Genomic DNA, 20,796 nt, shown 5'->3' with positions numbered 1-20,796 from the left:
TGAGTGATTAACTCCCATTCCCTCTGCAAAGCCAGTTTCTCTGCTGCATTTTGCATTGTTCCCTCTGCCTTTTTATAAGCATTGTATCCTAGCAATTAGGGACTTCTTCAGCAGTAACGTCAATTTGTAAAGCAGCATTCTCACTGATAAACCATGTCAATCGTTTTCCAATTTACATTGTCATCAATACATGCCAAGTGCCAGGCCTGTCTGAGTTTTATCTCACTATAACTCTGCAGCAGACAGAACTGTAAAACAGCTACTCAAGTCTGTAACAGAAGCTTCCAAGATGCAGTACGTAGTCAAATTAAGTATGGAGCCGGCAGAACTAAGCTATTGCTGTATTCATCAAGGGGTGGCATGCAGGGAATGTGACATCTAGAGCAGGGGAGACAGGGAAGGCAAGGTTCCTGGGTCTATTTCCTGATTCTTCTTGTGACTTTGAGCAAATCACTTGGCCCTGAAAATGATTCAAGGGCTGGAAAAAATATACTTTCCAGCAAGAGACTTAAGGAGCTCCGTCTGTTCAGTTTATGAACAAGCTTAAGAGTTGACTTGATTACAGAGTATAAATACCGACACTATAGGGCTCTTTAATCTAGTGGAGAATGGCATAGACAGAACACGAATCAATGTCTGAAAGGCAAAGGCAGACCAATTCAAAGTAGAAATAAGGCACATATTTTTAACAGTGCATGGGATTAACCATTGGAACAAATGGACAAGATTCAAAAAAGGGCAACAAAGATGCTCAAGGGCATGGAATGGCTTCCATACGAGGAGAGACTAAAAAGATTGGGGCTGTTCAGTTCAGAAAAGAGAGGGGGAGATTATAAAGGTCTATAAAATTATGACTGGTATGGAGAAAGTTTTATACTGCTGCCCATCACCATGGTATCTGAACATCTTCGACGTAAAATCACTAGCAATAGCAAAGTCCTTAGTGGACTACACAGAGTCTCTGGCACTCCTCCCTTCTTGGCTTTTTGTTGCTTTTAGATTTGATTCGTTTCCCCTTTTCTTATTAATTGTCAGTGTTGTGTCATTCTTGTTCATACTGATATTTATTTTCTCTGCCGCTCCCTCTCTGATGCACTGATCATCTCTTGTAAGTCTCTGACCTTGTATCTTTCTCCACTCCACGCCCCTCCCACCCCCCACTCTTAGGTGAAATATGACTTTCTCTATAATATTCATCATGTCTGCTGTCTGGAGTCCTGGCATAGCATTGAGCTGCGCCGAGCTTACGCAATCTTTATCCTGGTGGCCTTGTTTCTGGTGCCACTCACGGCCATGCTGATGCTCTACTCCCGGATAGGATACGAGCTGTGGATCAAGAAACGGATTGGAGACTCTTCAGTATTGAACACCCTGAGTCGCCACGAAATGGCTAAAATAACAAGGTGGGTAGCCTGATTGACTGGCTTTAAATGGCACAGAGATAGGGTTGCCACCTTCGGTTGGATGAATTCCTGGAGGTTTCATCACATGGCATTATCTTTAATTAAAGAGGAATCCTTAAAACCTGGAGACTATAGGACAATCCTGGAGACTTGGCAGCCCTAGACCAGAGGAGAAGCATCACAGCTTAAGCATGCGTGCGAGAACTAGTAGGCAATGATGGCAAGTGGTTAGAAGAGAGGACTGGTCGTCTGGACTCCTGGGTTCTATTAATTGTTCTGCCACTGACTTACTGTAGAACCTTAGGCAAGTCCTATAGGGCTGTTCCAACACACACTGAAGTCAATGAGAACTTTTCCATTGACTCCAGTAAGTGCGGAATCAGACCTTTCATTCCTGTAGTATGTAGAAGCCCCAGTCCTGGGCCAGGACCCTGTTGTGCTGGGTGCTTTATGGTTCAGTTTCTCTCTCCGTTGCATAGGCCTGCCACTTAACTCCCATGGCTGTTAGGAAGCTCAGCCCAAAGAACGTTCCCCAGAATTTTGGCTGCCGTTTGTACCACACATGTGAAATTCTTTCAGGAGGTCAGATTCCCACTCCCACCCTTTCCCCAGGAGACCTACAGAGTGATGCTCAAAGGGAGAGGCAGGAAAGCAGCACAATCAAATGGAGAGCATATAGTCGTGGGCACTACTAGTGGGCACTGATGCACCATAGAGGCCTATTCAGCTAACCCTGAAGAAACACAGGGAGAAGCAAAGAGCTGTCAGAGGGAGGGAGGAAATTTGGAGTGTCCCAAGAAGGAAATACCCAGAACCTGGGAAGCCTCTTGGATTCTGCAATCCTGTTACAGCCCAAATAAACACATTGTCCCGATTCTCCTCCGACACCCGTTTTGCATCAGTGTAACTCCATTCACTTCCGTGGATACCTCCAGATTTACATCAGAGTCAGTGAGAGCAGAATTGGGCCCCTGAGCTTTCTGGCTGCTTATCCAACTGGAAGCAAAGCTGCAAACCTTTCGGGCATTATCCAACCCCTCTAGAAAATATAGCAATTTCCTGGCAAATGAAAAAATGTTAAGCCAGCTGGTATAACGGTCATAAAGTGGTTGTGATGCAGTCAGAAGAATTCCCATACTAGGAGTAGACCAGTGGTCAATCTACTTCAGAATTCTGACTCTGACAGGGGCCGGTATTAGCTGCTTCAGAGGCCTTTTGGCAATGAGTTCCACTGGTTAATTTTGCATTGTGTAGAAAAAAGTGTTTCCTTTAATCAGATTGGTGTGGGGGGGGTGGTATTTGCCACCTTTCAATTTCATTGACCATCCTTGTGTCCTTTTATCAGGAATGTAAATGCTTTACAGTGAATGCTTTTCACTCTCCTACCATCTGAATGCAACTAGCCTATTTCTCTCAGTACAAATGATCAGGTGCTGAATTTCTGCTTGCCTCCTGCTATAAATGTCTCCTTGTCAGCTCTCGCTCTCTGTCTCAAATGGCTTCCTCCAGGAAGAAGAAACGAGCCGTGATGATGATGGTTATTGTAGTGCTATTCTTCGCTGCGTGCTGGGCACCTTTTCACGTTGTCCACATGTTGTTTGAATACAGTGAGTAGATATAAATTGAACTGATAAAAGACTCTGTGTGTGTGTGTGTGTGTGTGTGTGTGTGTGTGTGTGTGTGTGTGTGTGTGTGTGTGTGTGTGTGTGTGACAGATCCTAAAATTCCTGAAATAACCAATAAAAATAAAACAAGAGACATTCCCTTGAGAGAAAAAAGAAAAGGAGTACTTGTGGCACCTTAGAGACTAACACATTTATTTAGCATAAGCTTTCGTGAGCTACATTCAGTGCATTCAGATGCATTCAATGGAAAAAGATGCATCTGATGAAGTGAGCTGTAGCTCATGAAAGCTTATGCTAAATAAATGTGTTAGTCTCTAAGGTGCCACAAGTACACCTTTTCTTTTTGTGAATACAGACCAACACGGCTGCTACTCTGAAACCTCCCTTGAGAGAGTAGCTCCACTGAAATTCCAGAATAGTCTATTAGCACCAATATATACTTAGCTCTTCTACACATTCATCAAAACTGCATTGCTTAAGCTCCTTGATTTTTTTCATTAATGGTCTTCTCTGAACTCTTGTCTGTTTGTCCATATCTTTCTGATACCGCATCGTCCAGAACTGACTGCAGTATTGCAGGCATTGGAGATGATAGCTAAGGGCTAGTGTACACAAGGAAACTATTCTGCAAAAACTATTCCTGAATAACTCCCTATAAGGACATTGTATTCTGGACTCACTTTATTCCAGTGTAATTACTGCATTTCCAAAGAGCGGTAATTATTCTGGAATAAAATCCCTTTAGGCTCAAGAGAAGGAGAAATCAAGTCCCTTTATTGAGTAATGACAGCTGGGAGGCTTCTGCCCAAGGCTCTAGGCTGCATGCCAGGTTAGTGCTAAGTTGTGTAGACTGTGGGGTTTCCCTGGCTGCAAACACATGGCTAGGATATGGGCAGCAGACTCTGTGTGTTGGAGCAGAAAGCCTGGGGATGGGGTTGTGAATGTGGCTCTGAGAGGAAGCACAGAGACAGAGCTTCTTGGGCAGAGAGCTCATGAAGTTGGCAGATTTGGGAATTTCTGAGCAAGAAAACTGTCTACTGTTGTTTGTTTCTAATGTGTCCGGGGAGATAGACTGTGCACATTTTTTGTAAATAAACAAGACGACACCAAAAGTAGACCTGACTTGCAGTAGCAATTTCTCATCCTAATGGAAACAATCCTGCAAAGTCCTGAACTTTAGCTAACAGCTTGGGCCAGAGGGGAAACACTATTATCTAAATTGGGTAGAATGCCTGATCCATTTGTTTTTGCCTGGCATATGACCTTGAGGACAGCCAAAAGCACCCACTGTTTTGGAGTTGCCTGCATTATTCCTTGTATTTAGACATGAGCTTGAACCGAAAACCTAATTCCAGGTATTCTTACACTCTTTGGGCAGGCTGAAATCTAAATCCATTTGCAAATGTTTCAGTTTCTATAATGGGCAGGACCCATACACTGAAGCCAAGATCAAACCAGACCCAAATTTTACAGCTTGGGTCCAACTCCAATTATTTTATAGGGGAGGTCTCCAGCCAGAGTGGCTTTTTTGCTCTCTTGAAAAACAACAACAACAACGCTATGGCTAAGGACTAAATACACCAATTACACCCACACACTCTAGCTTCTCAGCAGAATTCAACATAAGAAATGAATGCAGCAGATGAGTGAATATGATGAATCATTTCTGCTCTCAGATCCACCATCCTAAATCCAAAGTAATTTCCTCCCCCCACACCCCTGCAATCAGTGGCGTTATTCTGGCTTTGTGCTGACGAGAATGAGATCTGAATCTGGCCCAGGTTTACAAGTAATTGAAAGCAGTAAATCACAGGACAACGAGCCAGATGGTGTAAATCAGTGTATCTTCATTGAAGACAATGCAGCTATGCCATGAGAGGAGGAACTGGCCTAGTATTTGCAGAATTTGTCTTCCTGCATGCCCAGCTGAGTTCTCCTTCCATCCCCTTGGGGATGTTGATTATAAAAGAGAAGATTCTCAAATAGCCGGCAAAAGAGGCATCCTTGCCTCAGTACAGTATATAATTCACTGATTAGTGCAATGTGAGCGTAGACGGCTCCTCAAAATCCTGCCAACTCAACAAGGTCTCACTCCACACATGAATGATCAGCATGTCAACTGACAGCCTCTGTTACACAAAAGCCATTCCAGTTCATAAATGCAGCCCATCTCCATATGTAAAAAAATTTATTCAGGCACATTAGTCAGTCTGTGGCGGCAAGGCAGCGATGGGTGGTTTTGTAACAATACCCATGCATGCTGTGCTATTAAAGTTACTTGAAAAAGTGGCTTGAACTTAGAGATGGAAGCTAGGGAGTCTCCTGCAGCCTAATACTAGCTCTGCCACCGATTCACTGCATAGCCCTAGTCGAGTTCTGCAACTTCTCTGCCTCATTTTCTCCAGCTGTAATATTGTGATACCATTTTCCCATTGTACGTGGGGTGTTGTGGAGATGATTTGGGGTGAAATTAACACTATGCAGACAGGCAGCACGGTCCTATTTTGAGGGATTCAGTGGGACTTCAGCAGGGCATAGGCCAGCTCTTAACAGCCCTGCCATAAACACTCCCTGGAAACTCCAGTGGTGATGCAAGTAGTGTTGTGATCAAGGGGGGGGAAAACAGCAACATTTCCCCAATTTAGCCCTCAATGTATTTGGCTGGGCCTATGGTCAGTTTCCCAGTTCTCTCCAAATACCAGCATTCCTCACCTCAGCACGGTACAAACATAGGGCCTGATCCTGTAAACCTTTACTCAAATGAGAAGCTCAGACCGTGTCAATGGGACAACACATACTTGTAAGGGCTCTAGTCCTTGTTTTGTACACCACCTCACCTAAAAACTACATGAAAGTTAGGGCTGGCCAAAAGTTTGGCAACAAACCTAGTTTTCAGCAGACAGGTGGGTTTCTGACTAAACAAAGTTGTTTCATGAAAAGTGTCTGCTCCCCCATGGCAAATTGCAACTTTTTGTCAGAAAACAGAATGCTCTCCCAAAGCCCAACTCCAGTGCCCCCTGCTCGCATTTTCCTCCGTGAGACACGCGTTCCCGCTCGATTTCATTTCCCATGGTTCCTCACCTCCCCTCACCAAGAGGAGACCATGGTGCATCATGGGCGATGTAGGCCAGCCTCTAGAGGAGAAGGGGATCATGAGCCACCTGAACTACAACTCCCAGGAGGCACCACGGTGACATTTCAAATTCGGGGCTGAAATATTTCAGTTTTCAATTGGTCACCAAAAAAAAAAAAAAAAAACCTGTCAATTTTCTGTGAAAAATGTTGACAAAGAACTATTTAAAAAAAAATTCCACTGGTGCAGGGAAGATATTTACCAACTAGCTCGAATCAAAATGCTGAAATTATAGCACAGCTGCAGGCATAAATAAGAGCAGCAATGGGGGAAAGGAAGAGGATTCGTGACAGTATTCTTGCCAGCAAATTAAAGAAGTATGGATTAGATGAATGGACTATAAGATGGATAGAAAGTTGGCTAGATCGTTGGGTAGTGATCAATGGCTCGATGTCTAGTTGGCAGCCAGTATGAAGCGGAGTGCCCCAAGGGTTGGTCCTGGGGCTGTTTTTGTTCAACTTCTTCATTAATGATCTGGAGGATGGGATGGATTGCACCCTCAGCAAGTTCATGGATGACACTAAGCTGAGGGGAGAGGTAGATATGCTGGAAGGTAAGGATAGGGTCCAGAGTGACCTAGACAAATTGGAAGATTGGGCCAAAAGAAATCGGATGAGGTTCAACAAGGACAAGTGCAGAGTCCTGCACTTGGGACAGAAGAATCCCATGCACCGCTACGGGCTGGGGACCGACTGGCTAAGCAGCAGTTCTTCAGAGAAGGACCTGGGGATTACAGTGGATGAGAAGCTGGATATGAGTCAGCAGTGTGCCCTTGTTGCCTAGAAGGCTAACGGCATATTGGGCTGCATTAGTAGGAGCATTGCCAGCAGATGGAGGGAAGTGATTATTCCCCTCTATTCGGCAGTGGTAAGGCCACACCTGGAGTACTGTGTCCAGTTTTGGTCCCCCCCACTACAGAAGGGATGTGGACAAATTGGAGAGAGTCAAGCATAGGGCAATGAAAATGATTAGGGAGCTGGGGCACATGATTTATGAGGAGAGGCTGAGGGAACTGGGATTGTTTAGTCTGCAGAAGAGAAGAGTGAGCGGGGATTTGTTAGCAGCCTTCAACTACCTGAAAGGGGGTTCCAAAGAGGATGGAGCTCGGCTGTTCTCAGTGGTGGCAGATGGCAGAACAAGAAGCAATGGTCTCAAGTTGCAGTGGGGGAGGTCTAGGTTGGATATTAGGAAAAACTCTTTCACTAGGAGGGTGGTGAAGTACTGGAATGGGTTCCATAGGGAGGTGGTGGAATCTCCATCCTTAGAGGTTTTTAAGGCCCATCTTGACAAAGCCCTGGCTGGGATGATTTATTTGGGGATTGGTCCTGCCTTGAGCAGGGGGTTGGACTAGATGACCTCCTGAGGTCTATTCCAGCCCTAATCTGCTATGATTCTATGAATTGGGGAGAGAGGTAGTCACAGGGGGGTAAGATTTGAAAAGGGATGAACTGGAGAGAGGTCGAATGGCTATTCCAGATCGCAGGTGCTGCAGAGCAGGTTGCCTCACTGCAGGTGAAATTCACCCCAGTGAAGAGGCCTTTGCAACCACTTAAGTCCTGTCTGTAAGAGCGGCATAGGCCTCATGCTCAGGGGTGAGCTTCAACCTAGTTGCAGTGGGAGCATGTTGAAGGACTGGAGAGGAGGCTGGTGAATGATAAGGCAAGGGAGCACATAGTGTAGCAAACAGAAAGATGTGGGTCTAATAGGTAAGACCCTCTGGTTGGTTCTTTCTAATCCATTCCCTTGCTCCCCAGATAACCTGGAGGAAAGCTACGATGATGTCACCGTAAAGATAATCTTTGCCATCGTCCAGGCCGTCGGGTTCTTTAACTCTTTCAATAACCCCGTGGTCTACACTTTTATGAATGAGAACTTCAAGAAGAGCTTCGTGGCTATTCTCTTCTGCAGTTTGCGGAGCCCCGAGCCAGCCGACAAGCAGGAGAGCCAGCAGCTGGAAAGGGCCAAAATGGGACCCTCAAACTGTGGCATCAGGAAGGAGGGCAGAAGCTTGCACAGCCACCTGAGTGCAGAGAACCTGGAACTGAGACTCTGTGAGCAGGTGCCATCCGCAAAGCTGGAGTCAGTGCTTTCAGTGGCGGTCATTACCTACCCCATGGTGACCACCCATAAGCAGATACTGCCCAATGGACAGTCAGCATGATTGCTGCTGACTTCAAGTACACACTGTGCTTCATGGATCAAAATAACTTTGCTTTAGGGAGCAGTATCCACTTTAATGAAAACAAGCCACATTGAGTGCTTTAATATTTCCAGTGTTCTCTTTCGTCATTGGTTTCTATATTTCACTCTAATTTCCAACTGCCCAAGTCTCCATCTCAAATGCAACCCATGGAATATGGGACCAGGTATGGATGAGTTTCAGAGGACAAAAGGCTGCCAGTTTTCCAAAGGGATGGGGAGAGAGGGTGGTAGAATGTTCCTTTTTTAATTATTGCTATTTTATTCATCTTCCCTCTTGAGCTGATGGTTCCATCCAACCCCAAACAAATCAGGTTAATTGGGGTTGAACCAACAGCCCCCTTGTCTCCAGTAGGTGTTGAAGGTGCTTTGCACCTTACAGGATCAGACGCGCACCCCCGTAAATTAGAAGCTGGAAATGCATGAACCATGGAAACCTAATTTAAGGAACTGTCTGCTCTCGCCTGACTCTCAGACATGGGGATGGGGGTTAGACAGCATGCTCTGTGCACAGGGCCTCTTTCATGGACTTTGCTCAAGAGTCCATGCTGCTATCAGCTGCCTGAGCTGACAAAACAATGTTGCATCCCACGGAGCCTGCTGCTGCTGCTCATATACTGGTGTCAGATCTGTGTGAGGAGCTGGGAAGGAAACGGTTTCTCCAGCCCAGGAGTGTTTTTGGAGATTTCAAATTTTTTTTCCCATCCCAAAAAGTCAAAATCTCCGAAATTTTCATGAATCAAAAAAATCTAAAATTCAGGAACTGTTGAAATATTTTGTCTTGATCTTTTTTTCTAACAAGAATAATACTTCATGATTTAATTAATACCAAATCTAACTAAAATTTTACATGCACAAAAAAAAGCCTTTTTGAACAGAAAATGTGTTTCCAAAATGGTTGGCAAGTCCTGTTTTGACCTCTTTTCCAACCGTTTGGGAAATACAATTCACAAATGTTTTGAAACGGGAGATTCCTCAGCAGCGATCCTTTCCCGTGCGCTGCTTCAGTTTTGACGAATCAGCATTTTCAAACAAAAAGAAGGTTTTGGCTGAAAATTCCTGACCAGCTGTACAGATGTTGCCCCATTGACTTCAGTGAAGTTATTCCTCATTGCCACCTGGATGAAAGCAGACTAATTCTGAATGCCCGTGAGGCTGTTCTGAAACAACAGGGAATGACCAGCTTGCCGCATCAGCACAGACATTCATCATGTGCAGGGAGGAAAGGCTGATGTCTGTTTTATACCAGAAGCTACTCTTCTAGTGCATATTGCTGTTGCACTTGCCTGCATACTCTACAGTCAATAATGTGCCTGCCTAGCAATGCTACATTGTAATTACTGGTTTGAGGTGGGTTAAGTGTATTGAGATATTTTCCTTACTGTGAAAATTCACTAGCATCCATGCTTCTGTTGTAAAGCCTTTTCTTTCCAATAAGAAAAATTTGCTTTTGAAATCTACATGGCATGGGCCCCTGAAGCAAAAGTCTACACATCTTTGAAGCTTTTGTTGTTGTTGTTGTTGTTAGGTCAATTGCGACTCTGGGTTCTACGTCAGTTATACGTTTGGAGAATAAACCGTTGACTGAGAACACCAGCACCAGCCATGTAGACTATTTCATGGGTAGATCTCAAAGCACTTTACAGAGGTGCATCAGTGTAATTTCCCCGATTTTACGGTGGGGGGGGGGTTATGGAAGGAGGAAGTGAAACACAGAGTGTACGGGACATTTAAAATGATGGATGTCAAGGAACGGTCTTTGCTACCTCACCCCTTCACAAGGAACTTTCACTTAGGAAAGAATCATTAAAAAAAAAAATCAGAGAAAAAATCCAGTATGGATTCTGAATATAAATATTATATGTACTGTGGTAGTAGCTAGGAATCCCAGTCATGGACCAGGACCCCACTGTGCGAGGCGCTGTACAAACACAGAACAAAAAGGTGGTCCCTCCCCCAAAGAACTTACAGTAAGTAAATATATATTCAGAGGTAAGGTGTAAAATTAGAGGTGGATTAGGCCACGTTAGGGTGGGGAGCTGCTACCACAAGGGGCCAGAAGAAGGTGGATGTCGAAGTAGGAAATGCCCTACTTTAACTCCCATCTTCTTACACCCTCTTGGTAGCTGCTTTTCCTGCTGTCTCCTTTGGGCCAGACTTTCACGAGCTCAGCTCCCATTTAGGATACATCTACACTGCAATAAAAAACCCACTGCATGGCCACAGTGGGCCTAGACTCAGACTCAAGAGAAGGAAAACAATTCTCAAGGTTTCTTCCTGGTCCTGCTTGCAGGCAGAGGCTATGGAGGGAAGCCTGTGATCAGAATGCATTCAGAAGACAGGCAGCCTACAGTAGGGTGGGGTAAGTTTTGCCTCTCTGTTTTAAGGAGCAGCCTGCTTCGTTTCTCTCTGTTTTGGGTGGTTGTGTGTAATCGTTCTGAATTGAGACAGGATGGGTGAGGTGATATCTTTTAGTGGACTAGTTTCTGTTGGAGAAAGAGACAAGCTTTCAAGCTGCACAGAGCTCATCTCTCTCATATCCTGGGACTGACACAGCGACAACAACACTGCAAACATCACTCTGAATTATAAGAAATAAAGTAGTGTTACACTGCAAGCTTCCAACAGAAGTATTTTTTATCTATCTCCTCTGTTTTGTATGCCATGAACACAGCAGATCCAAAGGAAGACGGAGGTGGATGGGGAAAAAAGAACAGAGACAGAACAAAATAAGGAGGGAGTTAAAAAGAAACTGGAAGAAGAGAGAATAGAACAGAGAGAAGTGGCGGGGAGGAGAAGGTGAGGGAAAGGAATAGAGAAAATAGTAGAGCGCTCACCTACCTCTAAGGTTAGTCATGTGTATTTGTACTCTGTTTACTGGTGCTCCCGAGAGATCTAACACTCAGGCTGGCAGGACAGAGTTTATTATGCATGCACTGCTGAACCTTCTTTTTCCTCATGCTTTTGCAAGGAAGATGCCAAAATATCCATTGCCCAGGACCCCTGCAACTGGCCCTGTCTCTCTCAAGCTGCTTCCCAGCACAGACAAGTAGCAACAGCTACACTGCTGCGAGCGGCACGAATTGGTCCTTGTGTTAGCAGCCTTAGAAATCTAGCTACTTACAGTTACAGGCACATCAGCAGTTTGCACTTCTGCTACCTGTTGTCTGGATAAACAGAAGACGTGGGGTACATCTACGCTGCTCGAAAAGACCTGCAACACCGCTGCGTTTGGCCTGGGGCAGCTGACTCTAGCTTGCAGGGCTCCAGCTGCAGGACGAGACAATTGCAGTGACTTTGGGTTGGATCCCAGGCTCCGGGACCCTTCCCCGTCATGGTGTCTCAGAGTCCAGACACCACAGAATCATAGAAGATTGGGGTTGGAAGAGACCTCCGGAGGTTCATCTAGTCCAACCCCTGGCTCAAAGCAGGACCAACCCCAGTCTGAGCTCAAACATCTACACTGCAGTTTTATAACCCCACAGCCCAAGCCCCAGACAGCTGATCCAGACCAGCCACAGGTCTTTTATTGCAGTGTAAACACATTGTCCCCAGGTCTCCCAAGCCAGCGCTATTCTGCAGCACTGAATTCACACCATTTTCAAGCAACAAAAAGTTCGAGAAGAATCATCTGTTTCTTATCTATATTAAGTAGCCCTTAGATGCCCCAGCAAAACAGAACACTAGCAGCTATCCTCAGTGGTTACAAATCACGACTGTACTGGAAAATATTAACTGTTCCTGATTCAGCGCAAAGCCCTATTGTCTCATATAGATGCCCATATCAATATGCACACCCAAGGTTATATCTGTATTATGATAGCAATTATAGACCCCAAATGAGCTTGGGACCCCATTGTGCCAGGCATTGCACAGACACATCGGGGTATGTCTACACTGCAATCACAGGATGTCAGACAGACACACCCGAACTAGCTTTGACCTGGAGTGAAGCCACAGCATCTTGGGCTTCAGCACGAGCTGTACAAGCCTACCTCCATCCCTGGGTAATTACATGGGTTGCTAGCCCCACCCACACTGCCACAACTTCACTGCTCCACCAGTGCCCAAGTGAGCCCTTATCAAGTGATTTCAGTGTAGACATACCCGCAGCGAGAGAGAGTCCCTGTCCCAAAGAGTTTACAGTGTAGGCAAGACAGACAAAGATGTATCGACTCCTAGGGGCAGGGATTGTCATTTACTATCTGTTCATATAGCACCTACTACAATGGTGGCTGTGACCTTGAGGCATTAAATGTTAAGTAAGAAAGGGAGTATTAATAGCCCCATTGTACAGATGTGGGAACCAAGGCACAGGGAGACAGTGACTTGGCCAAGGAAGCCTGCTGCAGAGCTGGGAATTGAATCCTGGGTCTCCTGGTCCCAGTCCAGCACCTTAGTCACAAGCCCCACCTTCCATTTGGTTTGCCTATAAAAATGCTTGTTTTGTTCCCACTGCGAGGGAAGCTGGCATTAAAGCAAGGATGGAAAGTTCTTGCTTTATCCCTCTGCTGCTCTATAACTATGCAGAGGCCACACACAATCTGAGCTCCTGTACTAAGAACATGCTACACACTGAGGTTTTGTCGTCTGGGAGCACGAACACAAATTAGAATTGGGGTGATGTTAGTGAGTGTGGTAAACAGCACCAGGGTCCAGTATCTACAGGAGAAGAAAGCCCATTGGCTTTGTTCCACAAGTTCAGAGTTCTGGACTATTACCTGCCGCTAAGGCTATTCTACATCAGTGATTGGACTGCCCTCATTACCAGAGTATCAGAGCACTTTCCAGTAGTGGTTAAGCGACGCGACTAACCTCTGTAATGTGAAGTTCATTCTCTTTCTGTCTCATTTCGCTCAGAATTGCTTGTGCAGTGGAGTGGTTTGTTTTGGTTGGGTTTTCTTTTGGGGGGGGGGGGGAGTGGGGCGGGGGATGGCATTGTTTTTCTGGTTTACCTTCCCATGTTCTCAAGCTCCCGTGTTCGCGTCCATTCCCTAACTGCCAGGATGGAACACACCAAAATAGAATTTTCATCTCCTGGTTCTGGTGCTGCTGATCTTCAGAACTGGGTGCTGAACGGACATCCTAATGGCATTAAGGCGTCAACACAGGGCCAGATTCTCCTCTCACTTACACGTGTAAATCAGTAGTAACTCCATTTAAGTCAATGGAGTTACCCACGTCTAACGGAGAGGAGAACCAGGGCTGGCTTTTAAAATTTTAGATGTGAGACAACTCCTCCGGTTAGCTCTCTCTGTGTCAGGAAAACTACAACTGGAAGGAATACGAGTTTGACCCCCTGCCAGCTGTAGTGTCAGCTTTCCATTGTGCAGCCTGCCAGCTTGTACAGGTAATGAATGCGCTCTATACCTCCCGGGGAATGAAGAGAACTACTAAATCCTCGTGCCTGCTTTTGCCTGCTGCAAACCCAAAGTATGAGCAAGCTCCTGCAGCTCTCCACTGCCAACCCGTCCCCTCACAGAGTGAATTCTTTTCCATGTTCAGCAAAGAGTCTGCAAAAGCCAACTCATTTTTACACTGAGCCAACCCAGTCCTTCACTCTTCACTGATTTTCCAGGTTTCATCACAAGTGAGAGAGCTGCCATTTCTTGCTTAGATTGCTGCCTATTGTGTTACAGTAGAATCTCTTCGGGTTGAATTCACTCCTGTGCAAAGAGCCAGCACAAGGCCCATGAAATTCCACTTAAGCCCTCAAAAATGGGCCTAAGTGGTGCATTGGCTTTGTACTGGCACAGGTGTGAATTTCATCACAGGTGCCCCTATGAGATGCGGGTCACAATTACCAAAGCACAGTGATAGGCACTACAGAAACACATCAGAAAGGAATCCTTTCATACTGCATTTGTATAAACTGTTCTACCAGTTCCTCTTCTGGGTAAAGCTGCACTGATCTTAGTTAACAGGGTTTCCGTTAGGACTTTTTGCAACATGGAAAACAAGAACCTAAAGGTGATGTATTTTTAAATTCTGCATCCACAGACAGAGAGCACCCCGCTATCATAGGGTGTCATCATCTCTATCCCCCTGCCAATGCAGGATTAAGTCTGTTCCCATGTGTGCATTAATCCTTTGCATTGGTAGGGGTAGCAATCCTGACCCCACAATGATTAGCAGAAGAACTTTCCTCAGTAGCCACTGTCCTTTCCATTCAAAAATCAAATCCCTCTTTTTATGGACATCAGATAGGATGATTGGCCATCTTTAACACCAGATATTAATCCTAGTAACCGAGGTATCATTGGCCGAGTGAAGTGAGACCCACCACTCAGCATGACGATACTTTTCTGTTTGTCTATAACACGATAAAATCAGGATGATTATGTCCAACAATTTTTTCCCCCTCCCTGCTGTTTTCATTTAATGGTTTTAATGGCATGTGGAATGCCCTGCGGTCCAGTCTTTCTGAAAGGACTCTCTCCTTCCATTATGTCAATAGTTTCCACCTGCTTCGCGTCCATTCTTTTTTGTCAATAGCAGCCTCTCCCAGCATTACTACAATAGATTGACCTTTTGAGACTCTAAAATAAGCCACAGAATCTTGACAGCCTTAAAAACACAACAGCACATTAGGACCTCTGACTTATGATCCTTTTCAGTAGCTCTTGTCTATTTCACTGCTCTGAGGACACCACAACACCTTCTGTGTATATAAAATGAATATTCAGGAATGGAGCAGCTTGACTTACAAGTAGGGTGACCATCCATCCCATTTTTAAAGGGACAGTTCTGTTTTTTGGGACTTTTGCTTATATAGATGCCTCTTACCCCCGACCCCCTGTCCCGTTTTTTCACAGTTGCTATCTAGTAACCCTACTTATGAGGAGATTTTTTGCATTTTAAGGACACTAGGCCAGATGGTGCATTCTTTTTATCCAATGTGGGACATGGGAAAGAGTGGGAAACTGGTACCTTTTAAGCCACCTTTGTGCCTCCCTACTTCTGTACCCAGCCCCTAGAGCAGCTCTCAGCTACACGGGTTTTGCATGACTGCCTGACAGGCACAATTCTGGAGCACAGCCCTAGAGCCAGTCAGGAAATGGTTTTCCCATCCCAGAAACATTTTCAAGGTTTCAAAAATGTTTCCCACTCTCCCCCACCCCCTCAAACCAAAATTCTGTGAAGTGAAAATCTGTTGGTTTTTTTCAGATCTGTCAAAATATTTCATTCCCGCATTTTGAAAGGCTTCATTTTGATTCGGACCTTTTACATTTCTTTTTACTATAAAGAAACTTCTGTTTCTAAACCAAAGGCCATTTTGAACCCAAAACAGAACGTTTCCTTTCAAAAGCGTCAAAATGCGATGTTTCCACGGCTTCTAACAATTTTCCAAAATGGAAAATTCATCAGCGTCCACCCTCGCCCAAGAAAAGTATCCCTTTCGATGAATTGGCTTTTTTTTTTTTTTGATCGAAAACATTGAAAAATTCTCAGCTAGCACACCCTGACCACACCCCGTCCTGCTATTCCCAGTCACGCCCTGCAGCCAGGAGCCGGGACAGGGAAAGTTGCACGGCCATCTACCTGCCCCTACTGGGGGGACTATTCTGCATGGTCAATGTGAGCTCTCTTTTGCAGCCCCTTTATACAACAACAGCAGTGTCGAGGGGCCATTTCATGACACAGGGTATGTCTATACTGGCGCTGCAGCTGGAAATGAGTGTTGCTCGAGCTGGCACACTAAAAATAACAGCATGGATGCTGCAGCTCGGGCTCTCGAGCCCCCCTGACCTCCTACGCTTGAGAGCCCATGTTCCTGCCCGAGCAGCAACATCCACACTGCTATTTTTAGAACGATACGCAAGCAGGGCTTGAGTTGTGTCTGTCCGCCCACATAGCCAGACTCGCTCCAAGTGGCAGTGTAGACCTACCCACGTGGTCTGGCTCGTTGAGTGCTGTATTCGGTATCATCGCTGTGGTCCGGGTTGGTCCCTCCACATGGGGGAACCCACCAGAAAGGGCCTGAGGGAAGGAGAATGGTGCAAGAGTGTCCCTTAAATGGTTCTGTGGGGCCTCTGCCCTGTGGAATGAGCTGCTGTTCTGATCACAAACTCAATAGACACTGGGGGGGAAACGGCCTCCCATGGTGGCTCTGGAAACCCAGGGACTCCCTCTACGCTGCCTGGCATCCTGGGCTTTGACCAGGAAGTTTCCCCTCCAATGGACAGGGACAGAGGGAAAAGATATGTTTCAGAATAGATGGGAACCAAAAATCTGCCCTTACCAAGCAGAATGTTCTCCTTTCTGCTGTGCTCCCAGGTGTGTTATTGTAGGGTTGCTCAGGAAAGTTGGGCTGCTGGCGCTGACCTTTTAAGAAAAGAAAAAAAAAATAAGCATTTGAAAAGGTGGGAGAGGAGGGGATGTTACCGAAAGCTTGGCTGGAAGGATGTGTTGTGGGGAAGATACCTAACCCTACCCTTGTTCTCCTCTTACACTGAGGCTTGGACTGGTCTCTGGTCTGCTCCAGAGTCTAGGTTTCTCAAAGATGGTAAATATAGCCAGATTTGCTCCCCCACACTCAAGTGACACCAAGATCAGTTCAGGTACAGCTCACAATTGGTGCCCTCTCATTGCGATTTGGGAGAGTTGCACACCCCCTTTGCACCAGTGTGAATGACTATCCCAGGCACAAAGCAGAGGGGAATGGGAACCAGTGGGCATCAATCTCCACCGCCCTGTAGCTAGTGCACTTGTTTACACCAGTGCCAAATGGGTGAAGTGCCACCTGATGAGTATGGTAGCATCTTCCCCCGCAACTTTGCAGTGGCATAAGTGATCACACAAGGTGAAGTGCAAGAAAGAACCAGGCTGAAATGGATCTGTGCAGAGGAACAGCGGATCGACCCATTGTCCCTGATATATTTGCCTAGCTAGCTCTCATCACAGCGCCTTGCATCTTATTACCTAAGATGCACTTCGTATTTTATGTTGCCATTTAATAGAATCTATTCCCAATTGTTTTTGTTTTTTACTTTCTTGCTCACCAAAAGCCTTGTTTACCCCAAAGCCTGAATCATCAGATGGGGAGGTTTCAATTGAGCATCTGCAAGTAGGGTAATAAAAAGTGGTTAATTTCCTGCGTCTACAGGAATGACTCTTGCCCTGTTTCCCTTTATTTTACCATCAGCTGGGTAATTTTCCAGTTACAGGCAATGCAGAAAATGTGCCATGTGTACGTTCCTAGAAACAGTTAAGTGCAGGTTTGGTGTAGCATTTAACACCTCAGTAAGGTGGCGGGGGGCTATCTTGATTTGTTTGTGCTGAAAACAAAGGAGGAACAAATTGTTAAGGAGGGGCTAGCTGGCTCAGCAGCTAGGTAAGGGGGCTCTAGAATCTTTCACATCTAGGTTGATGGCTCAAATTCAGTCTTGGGAAGTAGTGAGCAAAAATTCAACTTGATGAATTCTCATGGAAGATTTAGGATGGATTCTCTGGAACAGGCCTTCTTCTCTGGTTGTTCCAAAGTTCTGAAAATGACACCGCCTGGATTCTACATCTGGCCCTAGAGTAATTTAGAAGTCATTCCTCTTCTGCTTCATGCTTTTGGAGACCAGCCCTAGGAACAGGACTTAGGGATTATGGGACTCCAAAGACTTATAAAATAGCAATGAAGATATTGACTTCTTAACACCTGCAGTTTTATGCATAGAATCAATGGTGATTCTTTCACTCAACTAGATAGAACTAGCAACAGGGCAAGCAATACAATGATATTTTTCTATAAACTTTTCCTAATCTTACGTTAACTAATGTTATAAAAGCAGAACAGGTAGGTAACAGGGAATGAGGAAGCAGGGAATTGGCTGACGTGGCCTCACACAGAGCCCTTGAAGGAGTTTAATTTGCATAAATACTAAATCCACTAATGAATCCTCCCCTCCTGTTTTCAAAGGAGAATTCACTCCATGTTCGTAATGGGGCAGAGCTGCTTTTTGCTTATCATGGAGTCTTTCCACTGAAGTCAATTGCAGGTTGACATCTATTAGTTCTCCGCAGAGGTTTCCCGCCATGATAACGCATGCTGTTTGTATGCCTCATCTCTTTAAACATTTATGATGGAGCCGAAGACCCTTGCTGCTTTCAATCCTTTGCCGCATCTAGGAGATTAAGTATCGGAGGGGTAGCGTGTTAGTCTGTATCCACAAAAAAAACGAGGAGTCTGGTGGCACCTTAAAGACTAACAGATTTATTTGGGCATAAGCTTTTGTGGGTAAAAAAACCCACTTCTTCATATGCATGGAGTGAAAATTACAGAAACAGGCATAAATATATATTGGCACATGAAGAGAGCTCTTCATAAATAAATCTGTTATCTGTTATCCATTTATTTTAAGGTGCCACCAGACTCCTCGTTATCTAGGAAGTTAGTGCATTAAGAAGTGTTGTGCCAGCATCCTGGGAAAGGTGTGAATTAATTTCACATAAGCTTCCAGGCAACCTTTTAGTAATTTATAAACTACAAGTTGCTAAAGGTTTGTTTTAAAATCTTACTTCACAAGGGAGAAGGGATAAAGATCATGCATTTATGCCTCATCTTCACTAAGATTTTGGCTAACTCACATTAAGAACATATCTTTTTCCTTGAGAGGACAAAGACTGGGAGGGTTGTCAGTGCTGTGTAGATATGCATATAATGCAGACGTGATCAGGCCAACTTTTCCCTCCTAAGGTCATCCTTCCTCATCAGATTTGAGGCATAGCTGTAGGGCTGCAGAGGGGAAAGTTGCCAGACTTGCCTGTCCGTACCCACCCCATGGATAAACAGAAGACTTGAGTCTTGAGAACTGTAACACCTTTTGACAACCCCCCATAGAATAAAAGCCAGTAGAAGACTCCACAAGTCTGGGAGATCTACCAAAATCCCTGATGTCTGCAGCAAGGGAGAATTTGGAAGAAACCATCTCTAAACAGCACTGTAAGCTATGGAATTTTCCCTAGACCATTAAATTTTATTGGTGTTACATTTCCCCTCTACACTGAATTTATCTTATTACATTTCAAAACAAACCAAACAAAAATCACTAGTGTCTTGGAAAGTATATAAACCCTTCGGTTTCAGATTCAACCTCTAACTAAGGGGGCGTTGCAGGTCTTTGCAGGCACTTTCTCCCTTAAATGCCTTCTGTAAGGTTTCTTCTTCTTCTGTAGGATATATTAACAGTGACAGTTACCAAGCTATCCCAGGCAGTCAGAGACATGATCCAGTCTGGTAATTCCTGTATTTCTATATTCCTTGTTTACTGAGGACCAGGTATGGTCCTTGAAACCTCTCTTGCAAATACGAATGGCCTGGAAGCTCTGAAATAGCCACTGTACATTGTTAAACAAATTTGACCAGTATTAAACTGATATTTTTGACCTCAGCAGGAGAAAGTAAGAATAACTGAATCAGGAAAAGACGGAGGAGTTTATCCCTCTGTTCTTGATGTCAGTAGTTAGAGAAGCTTAAAATTACAGAGGTAGCTGTAGGGTCTTTTGATTCTCCTAAGGGCCCCAGCTGGAAACTCATAAATGTTCCTCTCCACAGAAATCCTTAGTAAAAGGCAAAAGATTTATGCAATCTGAAGAAAAACCAGAGACTGAAAACCATTCAAGCTTGTAATCTGCTCCCCCAGCATGAAGAGAACAAACAGTACCTTTCCCAGCAAGACGTCCTACCAACTGAATTCAGTTTATCCACTGAAATCCAGCAAAAGCAGAGAGAGAGAGACAGACCAGGGAATAGATCAAACATGTCAACTGCTGTCATTTGAAAATGCACCGTTAATGGAAAGCTTGGGGAGTTGGTTTTAAAGTAACTAAGCCCTTTTATAGTGGTGTACAGTCATCCCCCATCCAAACAATTTTTAAAAGTGCACTTTAACTTGTCCCTCCTCTTTCAATTTTCTGTTGGTGGAATCCTAATCAAACTTGCCTGACTTGCACAATAATTTTCCCCCTTAATTCATAGTGCTGCATGCTCCTTTTGGGCTGTGAAAATCAGCCTGTGTTCTTTCCATCTCCAGCATCATCGCCAGTAACAAAGAGCCTGCAATTAGAACGTAGCTGCTATTTTTTGTAATTATTTTAATAGGCGGCAGGTTTAAAACAAACATAAGGAAGCTCTTCACACAATGCACAGCCAACCTGTGGAACTCATTGCCAGGGGACGATGTGAAGGCCAAAAGTATCACTGGGTTCAAAAAGGAATTAGCTATATTAACAGAGGATAGGTCCCACGGCTTATTTTTTGAAAAAATCTTTTGTGGGAGGCAAAGTGAGCTAGTGGGAAGAGCAGTGAACTGGGACTAAGGAAACATGGGTTCTATTCCTAGCTTGGCCATTAGCCAAGATGGTCATAGACGCAACCCCATGCTCTGAGTCTCCTGGATGACAGGGGATGGATCACTCACTAATTGCCCTGTTCTATTCATTCCCT

General features: G+C 44.9%; 1 protein-coding gene and 1 pseudogene across 2 annotated transcripts in view; one reads left to right on the top strand and one right to left on the bottom strand.

The window, feature by feature from the left end:
- The window catches only part of LOC141978101 (pyroglutamylated RF-amide peptide receptor-like), an 85,636-nt gene extending 74,933 nt beyond the window's left edge, over positions 1-10,703 (top strand). For both annotated transcript variants that reach the window (XM_074939951.1, XM_074939950.1), the window contains 3 exons: positions 1,168-1,403; positions 2,913-3,010; positions 7,916-10,703. In XM_074939951.1, the coding sequence (XP_074796052.1) occupies positions 1,168-1,403; positions 2,913-3,010; positions 7,916-8,322 (741 nt within the window). In that variant the 3' untranslated portion in view covers positions 8,323-10,703. The remainder of the gene's footprint in view (positions 1-1,167; positions 1,404-2,912; positions 3,011-7,915) is intronic.
- Positions 10,704-19,873: 9,170 nt separating this feature from the next.
- LOC141978340 (U5 spliceosomal RNA) lies at positions 19,874-19,959 on the bottom strand (annotated as a pseudogene).
- Positions 19,960-20,796: the final 837 nt, after the last annotated feature.

Source organism: Natator depressus, chromosome 26 (assembly GCF_965152275.1).
Source record: "Natator depressus isolate rNatDep1 chromosome 26, rNatDep2.hap1, whole genome shotgun sequence".
Classification (NCBI taxonomy): domain Eukaryota; kingdom Metazoa; phylum Chordata; order Testudines; family Cheloniidae; genus Natator; species Natator depressus.
The sequence above is the reverse complement of the archived record's forward strand: the minus strand, read 5'-3'. Positions and strand labels throughout refer to the sequence as shown.